General features: G+C 39.4%; 1 protein-coding gene across 3 annotated transcripts in view; it reads right to left on the bottom strand.

Annotated features, from left to right (window-relative positions):
• The window catches only part of ARFGEF2 (ARF guanine nucleotide exchange factor 2), a 40345-nt gene extending 22228 nt beyond the window's left edge, over nucleotides 1-18117 (bottom strand). The window contains exons 1-16 of one of the 3 annotated variants that reach the window (XM_075517530.1): nucleotides 17812-18117; nucleotides 12422-12604; nucleotides 9800-9830; nucleotides 8893-9016; nucleotides 8059-8205; nucleotides 7008-7187; nucleotides 6356-6575; nucleotides 5610-5681; nucleotides 5174-5322; nucleotides 4628-4758; nucleotides 3866-4100; nucleotides 3501-3600; nucleotides 3135-3274; nucleotides 1906-2014; nucleotides 1195-1396; nucleotides 300-411 (exon numbers count right to left, since the gene is read on the bottom strand). In XM_075517530.1, the coding sequence (XP_075373645.1) occupies nucleotides 300-411; nucleotides 1195-1396; nucleotides 1906-2014; nucleotides 3135-3274; nucleotides 3501-3600; nucleotides 3866-4100; nucleotides 4628-4758; nucleotides 5174-5322; nucleotides 5610-5681; nucleotides 6356-6575; nucleotides 7008-7187; nucleotides 8059-8205; nucleotides 8893-9016; nucleotides 9800-9830; nucleotides 12422-12604; nucleotides 17812-17950 (2274 nt within the window). In that variant the 5' untranslated portion in view covers nucleotides 17951-18117. The remainder of the gene's footprint in view (nucleotides 1-299; nucleotides 412-1194; nucleotides 1397-1905; nucleotides 2015-3134; nucleotides 3275-3500; nucleotides 3601-3865; nucleotides 4101-4627; nucleotides 4759-5173; nucleotides 5323-5609; nucleotides 5682-6355; nucleotides 6576-7007; nucleotides 7188-8058; nucleotides 8206-8892; nucleotides 9017-9799; nucleotides 9831-12421; nucleotides 12605-17811) is intronic. The other 2 variants (XM_075517531.1, XM_075517532.1) reach the window with 2 other exon arrangements.
• Nucleotides 18118-21558: the final 3441 nt, after the last annotated feature.

Below are 21558 nucleotides of genomic sequence, written 5' to 3'. Positions count from 1 at the left end.
TTTGCCACTGCAGTACATGATATTCCTTTGCTGGCAAGATACTGTTAATGCAGATAAAACCCACGTTCCCATTTATGGGGAATTCCTTCAGCACTTTATTGTAAACACAGCTACTTTACTAAAAAGCCTCGGACAGCAAGTACATAGAAAGTAGCATTGGTATTAAGTACCTTCATTAGAACCCTTACACTTTCAGTTACCTATTAATGAAATATGAACTAAAGAGAGAGTGCATACAGACATCAGAAGACAGAGGAGAAGACAGGATATTAATTATCTTATGTTGCATGTAGTCTTACAGAACAGAGGCGTTCTTCTTGGTGCAAAAATTGTGCAATGTCCTCTACTGTAGTGCCAAGCATTCCTTGCTCCTGTAGATATTGTATTCCTCTCTTTGGTTTTTTATTAAACCTATTCAGACAAAAACATGGGGAAATTGACACATACAATTGGAAAATATCACAGCCTATAAAATTTTAGCTTTACAGAGACCTTCTAAACCAAAGATTCTGGGCTGTAGCTCTGTATCTTTTTTTTCCAGTTAGAAAAAAAGTCAAAGAACGTGCAACAAATGTATTAACTGTATCACACCTCAGGCTACATCTCAAAGGTACATTCAGTTGCTGATAAGCTTAAAAGTTATTCCTGAAAACTCACTTAAAAACTGACCCTTTTGAAATACTAAAAATTAGAGAGTTTCCATGAAATGTTAAAAATGTTGCTGTTAAAGACCTTTTTATAGCATTTACAGACATAAAGATCTTCAAATTAATGTAAAAGAAGTAAAGCATTGCTGGACAATGATTTAATTCTCCAAACTCTATTTCAATAGAAGACAACAAATGGTGTAAGAGCTGTAAGACAACATTAAGCCTGTTTGCTCAAATGAATTTCTCTCTAGGTATACACACCCTTTCCTCTCTTCTGCAGCTGAACTAGCACAAAGGAAAGCTGTGAAACCACCCTCCACTCCACACAAGATTTTAATGAATTCCTTTTAACTACAATAGCCTCCAGCATTAGCTTTTGACAACAGCAGGCAAGAGTCTTCAGCATTAAGATCAATTTGTAAGTGTCCCTGCAGGTTTGACTGTGTAAGACCGTAAGAAGCCATATGGTTGTACACATAGGTTTTTTTTCGTTTGTTTGGTTTTTTTATAGTGAACATTTATTTTCCTGTTATACTGGACTTACAGTTCTATCCCATGTTCAATTATTTCCTTTTGTTGCTTGATGACTTCAAATTGCTCAGGATCATCTGGGACAACAGTCTGGGTGCCAACACTTCCAACTCCTGATGACACAGTGGAGTCCAAGGAACTGACGCTACTCCGCCTCCCTCCACTCTCAAAGCATTTACCTTCAGCCATTTCCTGCTCAGATGGTTTATAGGAACCTGTTTATAAACAGGGTGAGACTTAAGTTATCCTGTTTAGTCAAAAACTTTTAGTTCTGAAACTTTTTAATAGAAATTCACGAGTCAATATTCTTATATTACCACGTGTACTTTTTGGCAGTTTATACTACATGAAGATGCTGTATTAATGCAATTCTAAAATAATCCAACAAAAGGCAGAAGAGCAGCAGCAGCTATGGAGAAATTACTGCACTTCAACTTAGTAACTACAAGATTTGTCACATCTTGTTCTACATAAGACAGCTTTTATAGTGTAGACAATGGCCTGGCTAAAGTTCTTAAACAGAACCCTTTTATTTAAACGAGACACTTGGAGAGTCTGTTACTGCAATGGCATTAACAATTGTTTGTAAAAATACTTCACTTGTATAAACAAATCATTATGTAAAAACCTAGCATCCACACTTCTGAATAGCTTCTAAACACTGAATAAACACAAGGACAAACTTATTAAACAAATTAGTCTCTCTGTAAGGAAACAATCTTACCCAAGCTAGCCTGATGATTGGGGTTCACATAAAGGTCTTTGCTCCATTCTACCATACATTTTAAAATAGAAACCAAACATTCAAGTCCTTTTTTCCTCAGGCTTAGTTCCTAAAAAATAAAATAAATAAAAAAAACCAACACAAAAAAACCCCCACAAAACAAACAAACAAAACCAACAACCTAAACCACCACCAAACCCCCAAACCAATGTATGTATAGCCATAAGTTTTTAGAAGGCATTACATCACATCACTCAAATCTTACTTCATCAGTTAGGGGGAAATCTCTTGGTTATACAAAGTTTCTGCCCCTTGACTATTTAGGTTGGATACATCCGGGCCAAAAGCAACCATAACTGACACCAGAACACATTCCGGCTGCTTTAAGCAGCTGGTCTATTGACAACTGATGAGTACAACCAAGGGGCAATATACACCAAATCCTAAATGCAGCCCCTTTGCTGTAGGAATGATTATGACCATCCACAGTAAGCCTCTATAGTGTCAGATCTCTCCACAAGCAAGACAAGCGTCTCACTACCTTAGCTGTACAGTAGGCAGTTCTATTCAAAATCTGAAACAAAGGTCTGCTGTTTTTTACTGCCATTTTCTGGTCAAAGGACCACGGGGGGGGGGAATAATCAAACAAGCATTGATACAATTCTAATCGAAGGTGTGAGGTGCACTCAGTTCCAAGATCAACACTGGCACCAAGTTCACTTCAGCCCCAAAAGCCATTAGGCTGGGCTAGAAAAAACGGTGCTATAGGCAAGACCAATGTCAGAAATATCTGCTCTTGCTGAAAGCAGTCTATACTCCACCCTCCCCCTAAGGACTGGGAAAGTATAATTTTAAAAATAAAATACTTGTGGTGGAGATACCGCATAAAGAGTTTGTGCAAAGCAAACACAAGTTGAAAGTATTGCTGGTTCATAAGCCCCAGAAGGAAAGTAATTTGAGTAAGGCAGAGGAAAGCTCATTTGATTCTCTCTCCCACGGCAGCCCAACAAAATAGCCCAGAACAAGCCGTGCTACAATGCAAATATGCAGAAAATCACCCAGTAAATTACTCGTACTGCTTCAGCATCCAACTGCAAATTAGCTAACTAATAAAAAAGTAACATCAGTAGGTTACAGACAACACAAACCACTGGAAGTATTAATAATGATGCAAAGACAGCACCATCTATGAAACATTAGTACCTTATCTTCAAAGCTGTTTTTCTTACCTGTAAAGGCGTCATTCCCAACTCATGCCCACTTCGTCCCTGTGCGATTTTGGACAAATCATTTACAAGGCGTTCAAATATATTAGCAGCGTTTAAATCACAGTCATAGTTAACATAAATATCCACTACACACTGGGCATCTTGAAAATAAAAGAAAGTGCAAGTATTAGGATTCAGTGTAATAGCATTTTTAAAAGGAATCAGCCAGGTGGAGCATGCAATGGGGATGAATCCAGACATTTAACCCAAGCACTATGGGATCAAATTCAATTTTTCACACTTAAACATTTTATGTGGCATTTGTCTGCAAAATAATTTTTATCTGCTGCCAGAGAAAGTGACTGCTTTTCACAACAATGGAAATACCTGCACAAATTCTAGTTAAAGTCTGAATCACCATCCATTTGTGTTCAAAGGAGCTTGAAGAAGTCTCTAGAATATTCAGGAAGATCTCTTTGAAGAACACCTGCAAAATAAATGAGGTAAAGGTCTTGATGATCTGAAGCTTATTAGAACCACGTCAAATGTACAAATTCATTTCTATTCAGTAATTTCTCTTGAAGAGTATCATCTCATGCATATTAGGATTTGACTACAGTAGTAATATACTAGTTTAGTAAGCAAACAAAACTAAGACATTAACTTCTAAGTTCCAGCTGTCTTTTTATCATTGCAGTATTTTCATTCGAGAACTAGAGCACCATAGAAACGATAGATAAAAAGTCTCTCACCTCAATCTGCATTTTTAAATGGGTCTTAAAATTCGAAAGCAGCGTGAGAAAGATGGCAAGAGAGAGCTCAAATACATCAGGAACAGAAGAGACTCCATTTTTAGATAATGCTACACAAAGATATTGCTTGATTGCATTGATGAACATTTCGTGTGTCCTGAAAACTGGACCAGCATTCTGCAGTACCGAGAGAAGAAGCTGGAGAGACACTATCTTAGAACGCAATTCATGGGATCTAGAAAAAATTCAACATTAAATATATTTTTATTGTATTTCTGAATACATACTTGTATTCAACATGAGCACTATAGCATTTCTTCCATGTCAAGAAGAAATGACTGCTATTTTAATTCATTTCAGCACAGAGGGGCAGGAGGGGTGGAAATCAGCCTGCAAGTGATTTTGGACAACGTCTACCATCTTAATTCAGAGATTTTCCAGGAGTACTAACATCTTAGATGAGGATCATAGATGCAACTCTGCTACTAAGAAGCATTCCCCCACTCCCCCACCAAAAGCTTCACAAATACTATAGTCAAGGCCACTTCAACTGATAAGATTAATAAGCCCATTACACACAAAACCCCTCAAGTATTAAATTTGCAATAATTTGAAGCAAGTTTCAATCCTAGATTCATCAAGCTAACTGAAACAAGAGCCTCACAGGCGAGTTTTGAATACCTGCAGCTGCTATACAGCAGCTACTTAACTGTCTCCAAAAGCTACCTGAAGAGGACAGTGTAATAACTACAGTCTCATTACTTGGGATCTGGTGGTCCATCACCAAGTGGTTTCATGGACAGCTTGCACAACGACCTGAACACAAGGAAGGCATCCTTTTGTAGAACATGGGAAAATTTGGCAGCAGCTTGATGTCCAGATACATCTGTTTCCTTGAGAGCAAGACAGACATTAGATCCTCAGTGAGACAAAGGAACAGAGAAATTAGGAAGATTCCACAGCTCCTCTGAGAATTAGCTACAGATTTTAAAAAATGGTACATTTGGCAAAGTTTAAAACTAAACCTAAACAGGACTACAAGTGATCTGGAACTTTTCACGCATGTTGACCAACTCTTCCCCTCTACCCCCACCGTGTATTAAAATACAACTAATATAATCAGTTTTAGAACAGTTGTTTTCAATACCTACTTAAATTGCAGTTGCTGCTTCCTTTTCAAAGCTGAGCAGGGCACATACATTAAAGCTTCTGTCCCTTCCCTCCCCAAAATCCCACTGTATTAGTTGGCATGATAAAAACATTTCTCCTTTTTTTAAATATACGTTAGCATTCAGTGAAGTTATTTACCAGATTATCAGTGGAGGAAACAGATTGCCCATCATCTGGAATCCCGTTTGTTTGTACATTTTCATTACTAGAGCCAGAAAGAGCAGTATCTGCAGTCTCTAATGCAGGTAGAGCCTTAACTGTTTCTGTTACCCGCTTTTCTTCAGCCACTGAAGGGGAAAAAGGAAAACTGATTAAAATCACCTATCGAGCTTTTTTTATCCCATGACTTTGTGAAGCTCTACAACAAAGTGGGATGGAAGCAGCACGGGTTAACTAGAAAGTTTCTCAGCTACCAAAGAACATTGTGAGACAATAAAAACCTGTTCTTACTGCCTTAGTAGGTGTTCTTGACAAGATACTTAGTGACAAAAAAATACCTTCATCTTCTTATAATCACAGGAATAAAAGTTTGGCAATACACAAGCATCTATTTTACTTCAGAAGATTTTGCTACCTTTCACAGCTGACTTGACCACATCTTCCAAAATGCCTTTAACCATTTCCTTTCCTCCATCAGTTGTTTCCTCTAATGAAACACACAAAGAGATAATTCTGAATTTAGTACTTTTGTTTAGGAAGAAGATTAAAAGGAGAAACATGACAGAGGCAGAAGGATTACAAATCATAGATTTTCTTTAGTAGTTCTCCTCTAAAGCCATTTCCAAGAAGTCATACAAAAATACTCATTGATGTTATTTCCATTATTTAAATCAAAGCACTGATATTTTTAATGCAGTGATTTTGTCATTTATCAACTGTTACAAACTTTTAGTTTTGGAGTAGCCTACATTCCTAATTTGGATACAGTATATGCTTATGATAAGGTCTTCATAATACACATTATTTGTACCACAGGACTTCAATTACCTCAAAGTGATTCTGTCACTTTTCACATACCGTAATTATTCTCTTCCTTTCCTTCCCCTTTATCAACCTAGTCAAGTCAAATTCCATTATAATTCTATATATATAAACTAGATCTAGTTTTACTAGAATTCTAGGGAAAACACAAGCCTTTCTTCAACAGTTATAATGTTGTAGACACGAGCTAAGGATGGCCTGTATACTCTGAATAACCACTGAGCAAGCATGATTTGAGCCAATAACCCCACTCACTTCTCCCCAAAACAGCCTAAAAGAGCATTTTCCAATAGAAACATTTGTAGCCAAAAGCAACAGACACAACCTATTCCTCTTCACCTGATGCTGAAAGAGTCAGATCCTGCTCCAACTTCACGTCTCCGTTTTCTGCCCTCTCAGGCTCACCATTCGTTAATTCCACATTTACAGGAGCAGTGGGTTTGCCTTCCTGATAGCTGTGCTTTAACTGACCAATCTTTGGAGACCTGGTCACCACTTGAATTGCAGGAGACTGGGATTTTTGCTGATTTGTTTTTTCTACTTCTCTGGATTCCTGTATCTTGAAAAACCAAGATGAAAAAGTTAATTTAAGGCCTAAAACTCGATAAGGGAAAACAGATGTCTATGATGACTGATGTTCCTTTGTGAATTCACATGTTAACAAGAAAGAAACAGTGAAAATATAATCGCTTGGCCAGTCAAATTAAAAAGATGCGCTTCAAGTTTATTTTAAAAGCATCCCATCATTTGTTTATACAAAGCCATTTGGCAGAAACTACAGTGTGAAACCTTGTTATCAGCAATAAGCTTTATATTTTAATCAGTCAGTATGCTTCAGTATGCTTCACTGCAGGATTTGACAAGTTTTTTAAAGTTACAAATCAATAGATATCCAATTACAATGACAGACCTATTAAAAATAATAATAAAAAAGTTTTGTTAATTTGTCAAGCCTAAACATTTGAGATGAGCAAAAGTAATAGTTACGTACAGCTTGATTTTCCATCCGTGTAAAAATGACATTTAACATCTGCGTAAGGGTAGCTTTGGCAGTTGTCTGATTAATAAGATTTTTACTGGCCAGATAGATGTTGTAACAGGTTCTAACAGTCTGAAGAATTGTTCCTTCATGAATTTCTATATACGGAGATGTTACTGCAGTGAGGAGAGCCTGAAAAAGCCCATAACAGTAAAAAATGAAATCTAAGCAAGTAGACAGCAATATGCTTCATGCAGGTCTTCCGTAATAATCAGTGGGTTTGTTATGAAACACGTATCTGTTTATAAGATGTTATAAGGAATTTTTAGTTCTCTGAAACGACATTTCAAATCAAAGAGAGTAACAGAACTGCCACATATCTCTGTGCTCCCCTGAGCTGTTAAAGCGTTTTATCACAACTAGTTTTCCACTAAGGAAGATATTCCACTTCCAAACAAAACAGTTATCGTTATATTCTATAGCTTCATTTCTATGAAAGGGCCAATTGGTCTACACTGCCATCAAATTAGACTACTAGAAGGCTCACCAACTTCTAACCTCAGCTATGTTAGCCCAAGTAGATTTAAGAACCAGAACACACACCACTGGTACTACTATGCCTTGTTGAGAACATATACTGCAGATCTCTCTGGAAAAATGGACATAAGAGCAGACAGGTTAGCGCAGCAGGCCATGATACTGCATCAGTTACGCTGCCTTCAGTTGAAGGCTGATAGCAATTCATTGGCCTAATGACCGTGGGCATTACTAGCCTAGAAGATAAACATTGAGCTGTCTGCAAGATAAAGTATCCAGGACATGGCTCATCCCAGAAAGGACAAACATTTATAAAGTATTGCCTTATGTTCACCAAGAGGAAATACATTACACACACCAATTCTGACCTGGTGACAGCCTCCCTAAATTCAGTGACACATCTAACAGTGTAAGAAATGGAGAAACTGGGCCCTAAGTAGTGCTTCGCATTAATCTTTTTTCCGTTACAAAATCAAAGACAGAGAAAGCAAATTAATATTGCACCAAAATGAACCAAATAAAATACCTTAATTATCTGCAGTTGTACTCCTTCATCTGTTTGAGGACCCTGAAAGCAATTGCAAATGGTTTCAACTATTCGGTCAATCAGTCGTTTCCCAGGAGCTCCACTGTCTGGAGCATTGCCAGTGATATGTCCATATGCAATGAGTTTCTAAGTAGAAAGAATGCAGGTTAGACAACCATATACTGTTAAGTAAAATACAGTTAAGTACAGCATAAAAAGGGGGTTTTAAACAGCATACCTCACTTAACCAGTTTTAACACAAACATTCAACACCCTCAATAGTCTAGCTACCAAATACTTGGACTGGTCACACATCTAGACAAAACAGATTTAGTAAGTGATAACACAAGCTTTTTCCACCCAGACCATTTCTTCCTACCGTAACGAGACAAAATTTTTTAACATCAATCTTTGTACCTATTCACAGCAGAAAGGTTCTGCCCTTAAGTTGCATTTGTTTTTTCTGTAAGAATCTAAGGAGGAACAAGGTAGAAAGATTCCAGAGTCTGACCTCCCATCACATCAGTACTACAAGAAACACAGTGGTAAATATTCCTTTTAGAGGTGAAACATCTTTACTGAATAATGTAAACACATTCCTGAGCTTCAGTAAAGGCTTGCTTCACTATAAAACAACACACACTTCAGACTCTGACAAGATGCACTTTCAGCCAAGTCTGATAATAACCTATTTTGCATGGTTATGCATCTGCACAGCTATATGTACTCAGGACAGTATTACTTCTTCACTCTAAGAATGCCAACAGCACACAAGATTTTTGTAACTGCAGGTTTCTTCATTTCACTCTGTCCAAGTTTAAACAGAACACTCACCTGTAAACAATCCAGTGAAGTACTGACAATGCGTGGAGACTTTGACTGGCAGGCCAGTTCAAATGGAAGGAAATATTTATCTGCTTCAATGAAGTTTGCTTTTGGTGGAGCAGCAGTGCCTTCTCTAGGTCAGTTAAGAAGAGTTATTAATTTTTCTAAACATGTACTTCACAGCAAACTACACTTCCTCCTTTTCTAAATTTAAAGCTGTGTGGTACATAGCAGCATACAAATGTAATGCAAGTTTCTCTCACACATGCTTTCTTAAAGAAAGTTCAATTTTCTTTAAAACTCACACAAAAAACACTTTACATGTATTTATATTGCATCTGATCTTTTTCATATATTCTTCAACTTAACTCTTCCCTCACTACACTCCAACACCATCCCACTACCTGAAATACTGGGGAACTTGTGATGACAAATCTATCAAAGGTATTCTGAATTAATTAAACAGGGCCCATATGAGGAATACTAAGCAAAGAGAAACACATTTGGGGGCTCATTTTAAATCACAGCACAGTGCTGGAAAAGTGTTTTAAAATTTGGATTTAAGTAATATTTAAATTGGTATTCTTGATCTAGCTAGTTAAGAGCCTATACTGTCAAACAGAGGATACCTACTGCTCTTTATGATTTCCTATCACACTATATTAAGCCCAGCAAGAGGAAGTGAAAAATTAGCACCTTTTAGAAGTTATGCAATTTTTTCATAGTTAAATTCAGAGGCAGTTATGGCTTGAGTACCCATAGCCACAAACATTGTGTAATTGGAACACATGGGCCATATCATGTTTTTGGCAGAAAGGTGTGTAACTGGATATTCACAAACTCATTGCCATAATGCCACTATCAAATTATTTGATTTGCTGTTTTCTGGCATAGTTTACAGCAATTAGTAATTTACCTTTGCTTTTCCAGCTCCGTTTTTATTTCATCTGGAAGAAAGAAAAGAAGTCAAAGCATTTAACACCCAACATCATTTATCATTGTCAACAACACAAATAAGGAAAATGTAATAAAGCAAAGCTGTTTCAAACCAGAAGTACTACACTTCAATATCTGCTATTCCTTTCCTGTAACATCTTCAGCTTCAGAGACCGTAGACAGTTACACCATTTATTGGAAGGCATATCTTTCAACTTCTACTTGAAAAAGCTAATTTTTCCAAACATTCTTAACAGAAGATATCTTTAGAAAACACAGGTATAGCATGCAATTTTTATTCAAGAGTAAGTCTACATCATAGAGAGCTCAGGTCTGCAGAAGTCTTTAAGCCGCTGCATAAACCATTAGTTCAATGCATCTGACCTTCCTGTTAACTACAACGCTAGTTAGCCTGCCTTTGTTAAACCTCACGATATGACATCAGCCAAACAAACTCCCAAAAGATAAGAAATCTTAAATGCATGTCATTTTGCCAGCAGAGCTCTTTTTTTTTGTTTTTAATTACACTTTTAGGGAGCTTTTCATAAAATTAAATACAGAAGAAAAAAAAAAAGTTTTTCTCATTTCTCTTGTATGCAGCAGCAAATCCCAAAGATCCTAGTATGGCTTTTTGAGGATTTCTAACGTATCACCATGATGCACAATACAGACCAGAACAGCACTACACCAGACACAGCATAAGTGCATACTGTGAACACTGACAAAAAAAAATATCAAAAAGAGCACACACAGTAAGGCTGCACAGCTACAATCATTTGTAAAACCACATGGAATCCTGTCCATCCCACGCTATCTCATGCACCTTCAAATTATCATGCCTACAAAACTTGCTTCAATTGCAAAGTTATCAGAAACGGATCATTCAGTCAATACTTGTTCTCCACAACTCTGGAGAGGCACCATTGTTTGGGATTAGGCTTTCAGAGTTCAGATGATTTCAGTGCCATTTGTGAACCCCAATAATTTCTTTTGTCTCAGAAGCATCAATACACAAAACATACTAACTAACAAGGACTGGAACAAACACATATTACAGGTTTTTCATAGTCCTATTGTTCAATGAATGTTACAAGAATTAATCCTTGCAGAGCATGCCTATTTTGTAACGTTACTACCCTTATTTTATAGGGAAAATGGCAGCAAAATGCAGAGGAAACCTATATATCTACAACCTATGAGAGAAGCTACATCCAGGATTGGGACTTGCTATTCTGTCTGCCATACTCTCTCATTAACAAAAGCCAGCACAGTCAGCAGTCAGGAAAGCAGCAGTACGACATCCGTTAGCAATAAGTGACGTAACAAGAACTGAAGGAACATTATCCACCCTATAATCAACAAAAGAACAGACGACTGAAAAACTGAAGAGTCACAGGCCTACAATGCATCATGGCTCTGTTCAGAAGCCCACCATTTTCTAATCAAGACCATCATGCAAACAACCACGCCCAGTAGTTTTAAAGGAGAGACAATTTTCACTTGCCAATATTGCACAAGCCAGCAGCAAGGCAACGAGCCGAGCCAAGCGCATAGCCCCGGTGCCTGGGATTTCAGAATTAGAAGTAACTTTGCAGCTCTGCAACAGTGCAAACCCACTGTTGTTGTCCCCTAATACTTCAGGCTTCAACTGGTAAAGGAGAGTCAACAGAATGGAGACTGTTGATAAGACATAACCAAGGTTTCCCATGCCACACAGACAGACAGTGTAAATCTTATCACAGCACCACTTCTTGGATCGCTGTTTTCTTCATTCCAGTATCCAGTTGGTTTATCAACAAGACGGCTAGTCAGAAGTTCAATTCAGCAAAACTTGAATTCAGTCCTCTTGATTTTATTAATTTTCCCATCTTTAACACCACATTATGATCCACAGAGCTACTGAGAATAACATACACTAAAGGACCCACCAATTTATTGTGTCCCTATTTAGATCTATCTTATTATTACAGCAGCGTACTCCTGTTGCCTACAGGAACTGGCTGCTTAAAACACAGAGTTTTCTGGGTAGCTTTACAAGTTCAGAACGCTTAGTCCTGCCTCCAGGTCTTGGCAGAGAAAGGCATATTTTAGCTACAGCCAGAATCCCAAGTACAACAGGATGCCAGGGTGGTCAGCTATACCACAAGTAATTCTGTATTTCAGAAACTTTGTAGAACTAGGGTTTACAGGTTGGGTTGGTTTTCTTTTTTTTTTTTTTTAAAAAAACAATTGCAAAAACTCAACACTCTCTGAACTAAGTTTATTTTCCCAAAGCAGAAAGACTGCCCGAGTTAGACAAGTCATTCTCCTTGCACTAAAAAATGATAATTTGTCTAGTTTGGAAATAAAAGTCTTCCTTGATTTGATGTTTTGGTCAAGTCAAACAAGACACCTTTTGAATACTCACAGGTTATTTCTATAGTACATAAAATAGAAAGCTATTTTACATATAAAAGAGTTGCTGCAATTTTTTTTCCCATTGGCAGATCAATAAAGTGAATATCATCAGAGATACAGTAAAAAAAAAAAAAAATCCATATTTGATACATCTAGCTCAGTGAGTGTGAGTTTTCTTTAGGGGCTTCCTTGTTTGCACACTTACCCGCTTCCCACTCCTCCTCAGCAGCTGCCACTTCAGAAGTTGTGGACAAGCCTAACTTTTGTGATCTTCGAGCTGAAACTGAAACTTGTTTAATGTCCACTAGTCTGGCCAGCCTATTACTCAAAACTTGTCTCAGTTCATCCAGTTCAATTTTGGCATCCTTCTTCCCATTGCACCCAGCTGCTGGCAGAAGGAAAGCTGGAGGTCATACACACCATCTTCATTCTGCCATACTATTTTGTGAGAGGTGGACAGGGAGGGCTTGTTGGGGGGCCCCTTGGAGCAAGGGGAAGGGGTCCGAAATAAAAATTCCTCACCTAAAAATTGTTTCTAAAAAAAAAAAAATTCAAACTACAGTAGGAATATTATAGCAATGGGTCCACCCAAGAAAATAAAAAGGTTATTTTATAAAATTTAATACTGTACAAGAAAAAAGGTTTAATTGTCAGGATATGTTATACTTAACTACAGAAGTGTTCACTTCCACACTTAAGGTGTAACCAAGTAATGCTATTTTTTTCCAAATCTCTATATCCTACTGAAATAATTTCACTTTCTTTCAGAGAGATCACTTTCCCCCATACTGTTTGTTAGCAAAGCAGTATAGCAAAAAAAGTTTTGAATCAAACTCCATAAAGATTTTAGCCTTAAGGAGACATGATCATGCCCATCTTTACTGATAGTTATACTAGATCATGCATTAGAAAAATATGTAATAACAGCTTCCCATATTAGAGCAATGACAATTTGACAATTTCACTCTCAGAAATACTCCATAAATTAAAAAAAAAAAAAAATAATCCAACCACGGCCTGACCAAGTTCCCCACAATTTTTCTTTATATAAAGGCTTTTCTAAAGCCATATAAAAACATCTGCACCACAACAGTATTTTACTAGATAATGCTGGCAGAAAAGAATAAGTGAAAGGACAAAAGCAAGATACAGGCATGCCTCTGCTACTGATTGCATCAAAATAGTTTGGAAATCTCCACATCTGAAGCACTCATCTGGTGGTCTGACCACCAAAAGTGAGTGAAACAGAAACTGTTGCCTAACAGAAGTCTGTTACCACGAACAGCTTGCCAAGCGCCAACCAGGCATCGCCAGCTTCCAGAAACCTACTGCACCATCACTCTCCTCTTCCAGTCACGGGATTAAGGGGCACAGCTCAATTCCCTTCCACAGCTACAGAACGCAGTCTGAATTTTGGTCACCGTATGGTCATCACAGCACTACACCGACCCCTCACTCGGTGCTTTTGGTACCGGAGCTGCCTGCTACTTTCAAGGCCAGAATGTATCGGCATACATTGCACCTACTTCAGTCAGAAACATCTTCAACTCCGGGCACTGCGTGTGCTGCCCACTCAACACAAGCCTTTCAGCATTCCTACCAGGCAACACAACTGGAATAACAAGCAAGGCCTTGCAGCAATTCCTTCCAGAGCTTCTGGCCATAATAAAAGCAGGGTGAAGCTCATGCTGAGTAACTACTGTTCTATATTAGATGGATGGTTTAAGTTCGCTTGTATTGAAAACTATATATTAAAATGGGGGAAAAATTTGCCTGCCTGCAATTAGATGCATCCTATGTTAATGTACAGTCAAGTTTGTCTCAGTGGAAGCAAATTAGTTCCTGTGCCGAAAGTGGCATAGCTTGCATTAGCACAAGGACACAAGCAATGCCTTTCCATAGCTTGTCAGAACACCAGACAGCAGTGCCGACACACACACATGGATCAGCAGCAAAAGCTTCCCTCCCCCCAACCCAGTAAAGCCTTCCAGGCTGCCTCAAACTTAAATCAAAAAAACCCAACACCCCGCATTTATTGATTCTATTGATCTACAGAGAGCCCTTTAGAAAAGGCTGCCACAATGAAGCAAGACTACCTCCTCTTTACCCCAGCGTTCTCAAAACATGCTAGCCAAGAGGCTACTAAAATAAGAGACACAAACTTATTTTAGACATCTGTCATTTATACCCAGAGACTTCTTAAACACACAACCAGATTTCTAAGTGAAGGCATGGTTTAAGAGATTTTTTTAAAAACTCATTAACAAGCTAACTGAACAAATTCTGATGTTTACAAAGCTCAAAGATATGTATGTGGAGGTGCCTAGGCAAGCAAAGAAGGTCACATAACCAGGTTGGCTGCACAGTATGTCATTGAAAACAGTCCTAATAGGGCAAGAGTAATAGTTTATACGAGAGACCCAGACGCACAATTAGCATTAGACCAGTATGAACTGCTGTGATACATAATGTCTCTGTAAATTTTTCAGGATAGAGATTATTTCAGTAGATTTACGAAGAACCATGTGTACCTAGAGCTCCATGTAAATGCTTATTAAGCAACTATTTTTATACAATACACTGCCTGTCTGTTGAAAACAAGTTTTCTTAAAAACACAGTTTTCTAAAGCAGAGCAGAACGCTTCTCTGTTTAAAAAGCTCCATTTCTCCCAGTCTCTCCTGGGGCTTACTGGCACTGAGAGTACAGGATACAACCGTTACACCTACTGATGAAGCAAGAGATTGAATGAAGGAATTTATTCAAACTCTGCTTACTCAACATTAACACTGTTTATTTCAAAGGAGGGGGTGGACAGAGGGGGAAAAAAAAAAAAACACCCAAAAAACACCACCAGGAACTGGTTTTGTTCCTTTTTTCCACACTTCTTGTGTTTATGTCCTATTTGAGCCTATGTTACTTCTCATTTCTACAAAATCATGAAGATATTTTGCAGTCCAAAACTGCATAGTATTAGTCCAGTGAAAGGTATATTATTGAGAAAGGAAGAGAAAAAAGGGTAAGAACAGTTTAAAATTAGAACGATTAAAACAATTAGAACGGATTAAAATTATAATGAAAGAATACCTATATTTCCTACATAAGAATGACAGCAATTTTCAGTAGTAAATTACTTAAGTTCTCAGGAGTTGAACACATTCAAAACAATAAAGAACTCATGTAAAAGAAAACAAGAGCATAATTCCCACAGTTAGAAGTATCTTCCTCTGTCTCACCAAACAAAAAATTTAAAGCATATGTAATTAATAGAAACGCTACTGCAGTAAAACTACAGCAGAAATTGTAGAAATAGTTGCAGGTTAATTTATATGAGGTAGTTGTAGCATACAGCAGTTCCTCTCTATTTAGAAAACAGATGCATCATAGGCTTCCCTAGTGCCAAGAGCAGGTATCATTTACACATGACCCATGCCTGTGTTGACTGGTTTAGAAATGGTACAATACTTCAAGACTCCATTAAAAAGACCATTGTATAAATAAGACAGCACAGCAAATGGACTTTAGTAAGAGGTAGAAAGGGATTATTCAAAGTATGACATGGAGAAAACAAAAAAGATGACAACAGCTGACACAATTACCAGTTTCATAAAAGTTAACTTTACATTTCTCTCAAACTGAATTAATTTTACTCAGAGTTAACTGGACTTTTTTTATTATTATTCAAAACACTGAAGCTTCTTTCATCCATAACAGTTTGTGTAGATTACAAAGTCTGGCCTGAATTTCTCAGACTGCAAGTAATGTTCTTCCCATGTTTCCTAGCATATTTGCTATTGCGCAGCGCTTGATAATTAAGCTAATGCTTTTGAAACTTGAAGTCATAGTCTTAATATAAAGTATAAGCTTAATTAAATTGAAGTATATGTAAATAAAACTGATTTTTTCATTTGAGTAAAAAAGCTTAACCTAAACAGAACAAAGTTGGGGGGGGGGGGGGGGGGAAGGGAATCACATGTAAATAAAAGAAATCACATTCATATTGGCAACTTAAAATGATGCAACATTCACCAAATACAACAGAGATCCTTTAGTACAGTAATCAAGGACCTGCTAGGGCAGGACAGTTGAGCAACAGAAGGTTATCTATTCATGCTGACCTCTGCTTTAGTCCTGGAAAGCACATGGACCTTTTTTTCCAAGCAAGATTACCAAAAAAAAGTCCATCATCACAAGCATTAACTACCCTCAAATGTTCTGTACCTTAAAATACGCAGACATAGAATAGTTATAATCCAACATGCAAATGCTAATAGGTAGCTATCGCACAATACGCCTCTCCCAAAATCATAATCTTTGATGTGTTAGCAAACATAAAGACCTTCACTAGTAATCTCTCAAGAAAGTTCCCTTTCTTGCCCTCTAAATATATTTACATAGCAGCAAAACAGGTTTCCAGTCCTGTAAATGGGTTGGGTGTGCGCTGGGGGAGTTGGGGAAGAAATCAGGAAAAGGAAGTGGGAAAAGTAGTCTCTAACTGCTGGGGCACACGTGTTATACTATTGCTCACAATGTCAACTTTAAATAGTAAAAAATACCCTTCTATGTGGTTACCTTTCTGTGGATATACTATCACTACAATTAACTCCTACAAATTTCTTGAAGGCAAGGACTGTGGGAAGGAAGATAAAAACGACAGCTATTTTTCAAGCTTGCTTTCACAGTCCCTTGGACAGAACTTGCATCTGCCCAGTTTCCTTACATACTCCACCTGTCTTTTCTTCTGTTCTGGATACAGTAAGTGTTCCCAAATTAAAGGGAAAGTGTTGGTGCAAAGCAACCAAAACTGTAAGAGATACATCACTTTCGCAAATTAAGAAAGGCCATAGAGAACTCCAACTGTAAGAGCTATACTGCTCTATGCAGCTTAATTTTTCCTCCTTCATGACATACCATATGTTTTCAGAACTTTAACACAGAGATCTAGATCATCAGTTTGTACTTGCAGATTTCAGGACCAGTCCACCAACTTCACAAAAAGTTATTTTCAGTTCTGCAAGACACCACATTATATGTATTTGGCTACACTGCTAGCAGTTTATAGCTAGTCCAACCACGAGCTGGAGATAAGATATCAGAAGACGACTAGCCCTGGAAGATTTGAGACTCTGCAAGTCGAGGACCTTAAACAGCCTGTTTCCTAGTTTAAAAGTTTATAATTAATTTTCTCAAAATTGGTGCTACAGTGACAAGCCCAAACCCCTTTTATTTCATATCGAGACCAGAACTTAAAAAACCAGATATCTGGGGTTTTTCCCCTCGTATTTGCACACGTTGCATTAGAGAGAGAACTTTTCCCCCACTCCAAAGTGCCGAGCTCAGCCTGGGCCCCGGCCGGCAACCTCGCAGCTGGGGGCCCGGGACTCTCTCGCACCCCGCCGGGGACCCGGCGTGGCAGAGGGCACCACCCGGGGCGCGGGGGCGGTAACGCCGCCTCCCACCCCCCCGCAGCGGGCGAGCCGGGATCCCGTCCCCCCGCCGCCACGGGGCCCTCTGTCATCCCCCGGGCCGGGGAGGGGCCGCGGCTCCCAGGCCGGCGGAGGCGGGGGAGTCCCGCGGGCCGGGCCGGGCCGACTCACCCAGCGCCACCTGGCAGGCTCTCCGCAGCTGTCCGTGCGGGGGCCGCTTCGCCTCCTTCTCCGCCAGGATCTTCTCCAGGGCCCGCGACACAAACATGCTCTTGGTGCGGGTGTCCTGCTCTCGGGCCGGGGGCTGCATGGCGGAGCGGCCCCGCCGCGGGGCAGGGAGGGAGGGGGTCGCCGGGGCCGGCGCTCAGAGCCTGCGGCCGCGCCGCGGCCCCATCACCCGGAAGAGACGCGCCTCCCTCAGCAGCCGCCACCGCGCCACCGCCACGGCGCCGCCATATTGGCACTGTCACGTGACTCGGGCCACCGCCACCCCCGCCTCCCCGCGGTGACCTCCGACCCCTTCCGCGGTGCCGACAGCGACAGGCGGCGAGGGGTGGGCGGGGCTCGCGGAGGGGCGGGGCCCGCTGCCGTCCCCGGGCCGTGACAGGAGCGGCGGTGCGGGCGGTGCCGGCGGGCCGCGCCGGTGAGAAACCAACGGCGGGCTGGAATTAAATGTAATTAACGGCACCGCCCCGCAGCTTCGGGCTTCTGGCGAGCTGCTAAGCTGCTTATGGCCATCGGCGCGCTTCTCTGCGCGGGTGTCTGCATCACCAGCTTCCCCGGGAAACGGGGCTCCCGCACACCCCGCGCTGGGCTCCTCCCGGCGTTTTCAAAAAAACTGGCCCCTTTTCTTGTCCCTGCACTTTCTGGGGGTAAAACCCGATTAACTTCCTCGCTGTAAGGCAACATGCTTAAGTGGAAATTGGTCTGTTGGGTCTCGGGTATGAATTTCAGTATCAGTAAGAATTGCAAGTACAGTTACTGCTGCAAATACTCATATTGGTTAAGTTATAATTACGGAAAGGGAAGTCGCATTAATATAATACTCATTTTTATAATGCTTCTAATCTAAGCATCTCAACATTTGCATTATCACCGTTAATTTTCACAGAACAAGTCCTGTAAAGAGGCACTGAGAACGGACACATGTGAAAGGCCCAGACAAAGTCGTATGTTAAAGACGAATTGCTAAAAATTAAATTTCGAGTCCCAGAAATTGAATCTCCTCTTATAACCTTATGCCCAATTGCATCTTCTCCCTTTACCCTTTGGCCTACGTGGTAGGGTACCTTATACCCAAAATGAAATTCTGGACTCCATGAAAACCAGTGTAATCTTTGGAAATAATCTGTAGAGGTAATTTACTCCACTGACACTCTCCACCATAATCTGGCAACCATTACTGGAACACAGTCATCTCTTCTATGTCACTCCACATCAGATTAAGACATGTCATCAAGACAACCACATCTAACTGAGAATACAGGGGCACATTAGATTGGCTAGATTGTAATTTTATTTCCTTATTTCCCAAGCAGCAGGACTCTAATTCTTTAAAATGTCATTAATGGATCCTCAATATCAAGTTGTCAAGAGCTGCAGTTTTTGTCCTAGAAACCACTAACCAAGGCTCCAATCCCAAAACACCTGTGCAAAGCATTAGTTTAGTACTATTCCACAGGGAAAATGGACAGGTGCTTTGTGATCACCTTTATTGTCCAGAGGTTTCTGTGGACTGGTTCACGTAGAGCTGAGCAGAGGACTCCACTTGTGTGGAAAAATATGAGTTAGGGGATAGGAAATCAGAAATTATAACAAGGCCAGATAAGAAGCAGGGAAGGGCCTCTATCTGGAAACAATTTTTAATGTTTGTTAGTATCTGAAGACTTGGGTTTTCCTTGAAGATCAGCAGTTCAAGTATAGGTGTGATATGAGTGTAATTTCATGGCTTGTCATTAAATCACAATTTATCACGGTGTAACTGCCTCAAAAATCTGCTAGTTATCTGTTCTCTTAACAGTAATAGTATGTTCTGCCTCTTCTGCTACCAGAAAATGTACCACGTAATAAAGGTGAGACACTGTTGGAAGGTTAAAGTCCTTCTGAGAGTTTGTCAGCTGAAGCTGTCATAAGGCAACTGACTTGAACTTTCCTCTGCATTAAGTGAATAATGTACGTTCAGAATGAATCACTATTCCAAGTCAGAATCACAGAAATGCGAGGCTGGGAAGCACTTCAATAGATCATTTAGTCCATCTCCAAGCACAAAGGCAGAATGTTGCTTCTTCCTGAAAAGCTCTAATAGAGGAGATTCAACAGCTTTTCCCTTAGTTGCCTCCAGAGTTTCACTACCTACCTAATTAGGAAATTCTTCCTAATATCTGGTCTGGATGTTAAGTGCTATCCATTAGCAGATGGAAGGACTCTATTATCATGGCGATGGGAATATCAGAAAAATAGAGACAAATAATGTAGAAATCAGGGTATTAAATGTTTTTTTTTTTAAATGAAGACATTTCCAGATTGTGACTATAGGTTTTGTTTTCTACTGAAAGTGTCTTACAGTCTGGTTCTTCCTGTATTTGGTTTGAATTTCTGGTCTCCTATTCAAAAGACATTCATTCCTGTTATCATATAGATGTGCTGATTTCACTCTTCTTGTACCCTCGGTAACAATTGTTTTTACACTAAGAGTAGATTTCATCCTCAAGCTTTGTGCTGATACTTTGTGTATTAATGTCATTGCACAATATAGTGAAACCATGTAATGTATGCTTCTTTAGTAGCAACTAACTCCATTAAATATTTAGAAAAATGCAGCCGATTTCAGAATGCTGAAGCAGCCCATATTTTTTCCTGTTGTTTTCCTAACAGGATTCAGTATGCTACTATTTTTAAATAGTATCAGCTATGTAATCATTTTATATATTTGCTATTTATTTATAAAGTGTGTTACACAACTAAAAGTGTTAGGTATTAAGTCATTACATGGTCTAGTATTTTGTAGGGGGTATCCAGTTCAATAAGATATTTCATGATAGCCCTTGGGCTTGTGAACATATTAAGGTTTTAAACCTTATTTGTATATCTTTGTATGCCTGTGATCACTTAAGTGTGCCATTTCTGAGTAAACCACTTTGGGTATCAGGGGGCTGAGAGACGGTTTATATGCCAGGTGGTTGAATTCATTTGCATTAAAGACTAAAATACAGATAGTATAATGGGGTTTAATTGTAGTTTTCAAAACCTAGTTCCCAAAAGGCAAAGTCTGAAAAATAGGCATTTCAGGTTAATTCAGTGTGTCTCTGGGAGGGAATTAGGAAGGTGGCTCGCTGCGCATCTCATGATGCAACTGCCTGCTTTAATTCCTACCCTCAGCTCCACTGTAGCTCTGCTATACTTCAGGCTCTCAAATCCTCTCCACAGGGTATCTCACTGACTACCTTACTGACCAGGCAACATCTAATTTAATTTGCGCTGTTCAGGCCAAGAAATTCAGTATAAACCTTAAGAGCCTCATTACTGACCAAAAAAATGACAAAAAGGAACAATATCAAATTTCTTCTGGCTAGTTTAATTTAGCACATCCAAAATAAGAAAAGGTTTAATATGTCTCCCTAATAATGCCTGTCTATTAGAAAGGGAGAGATGGAGAAATAGTACACAAAAAAGAGAGAACAGGATCACCTGTCACAGTCAAGTACTGACATTGAGAGCTCAGAATTCAAAAGACAAACTGATTGTGCTTGGACTCAAGAGTCATTTAATTTCTGTGCTGCAATCTACAGTCTCAGTATAGGTAAGAATATGCCCTGGAGAACATGATGGCCAAGTTATAAGGGAAGATTTGGCTGATACAGGTTAACCAGTAGTCAGACTTGAGTGGAAAATAGTCATGTTGGGAAGATGACAGAGTGT

Source organism: Mycteria americana, chromosome 14 (assembly GCF_035582795.1).
Source record: "Mycteria americana isolate JAX WOST 10 ecotype Jacksonville Zoo and Gardens chromosome 14, USCA_MyAme_1.0, whole genome shotgun sequence".
In the NCBI taxonomy this organism is placed as follows: domain Eukaryota; kingdom Metazoa; phylum Chordata; class Aves; order Ciconiiformes; family Ciconiidae; genus Mycteria; species Mycteria americana.
The sequence above is the reverse complement of the archived record's forward strand: the minus strand, read 5'-3'. Positions and strand labels throughout refer to the sequence as shown.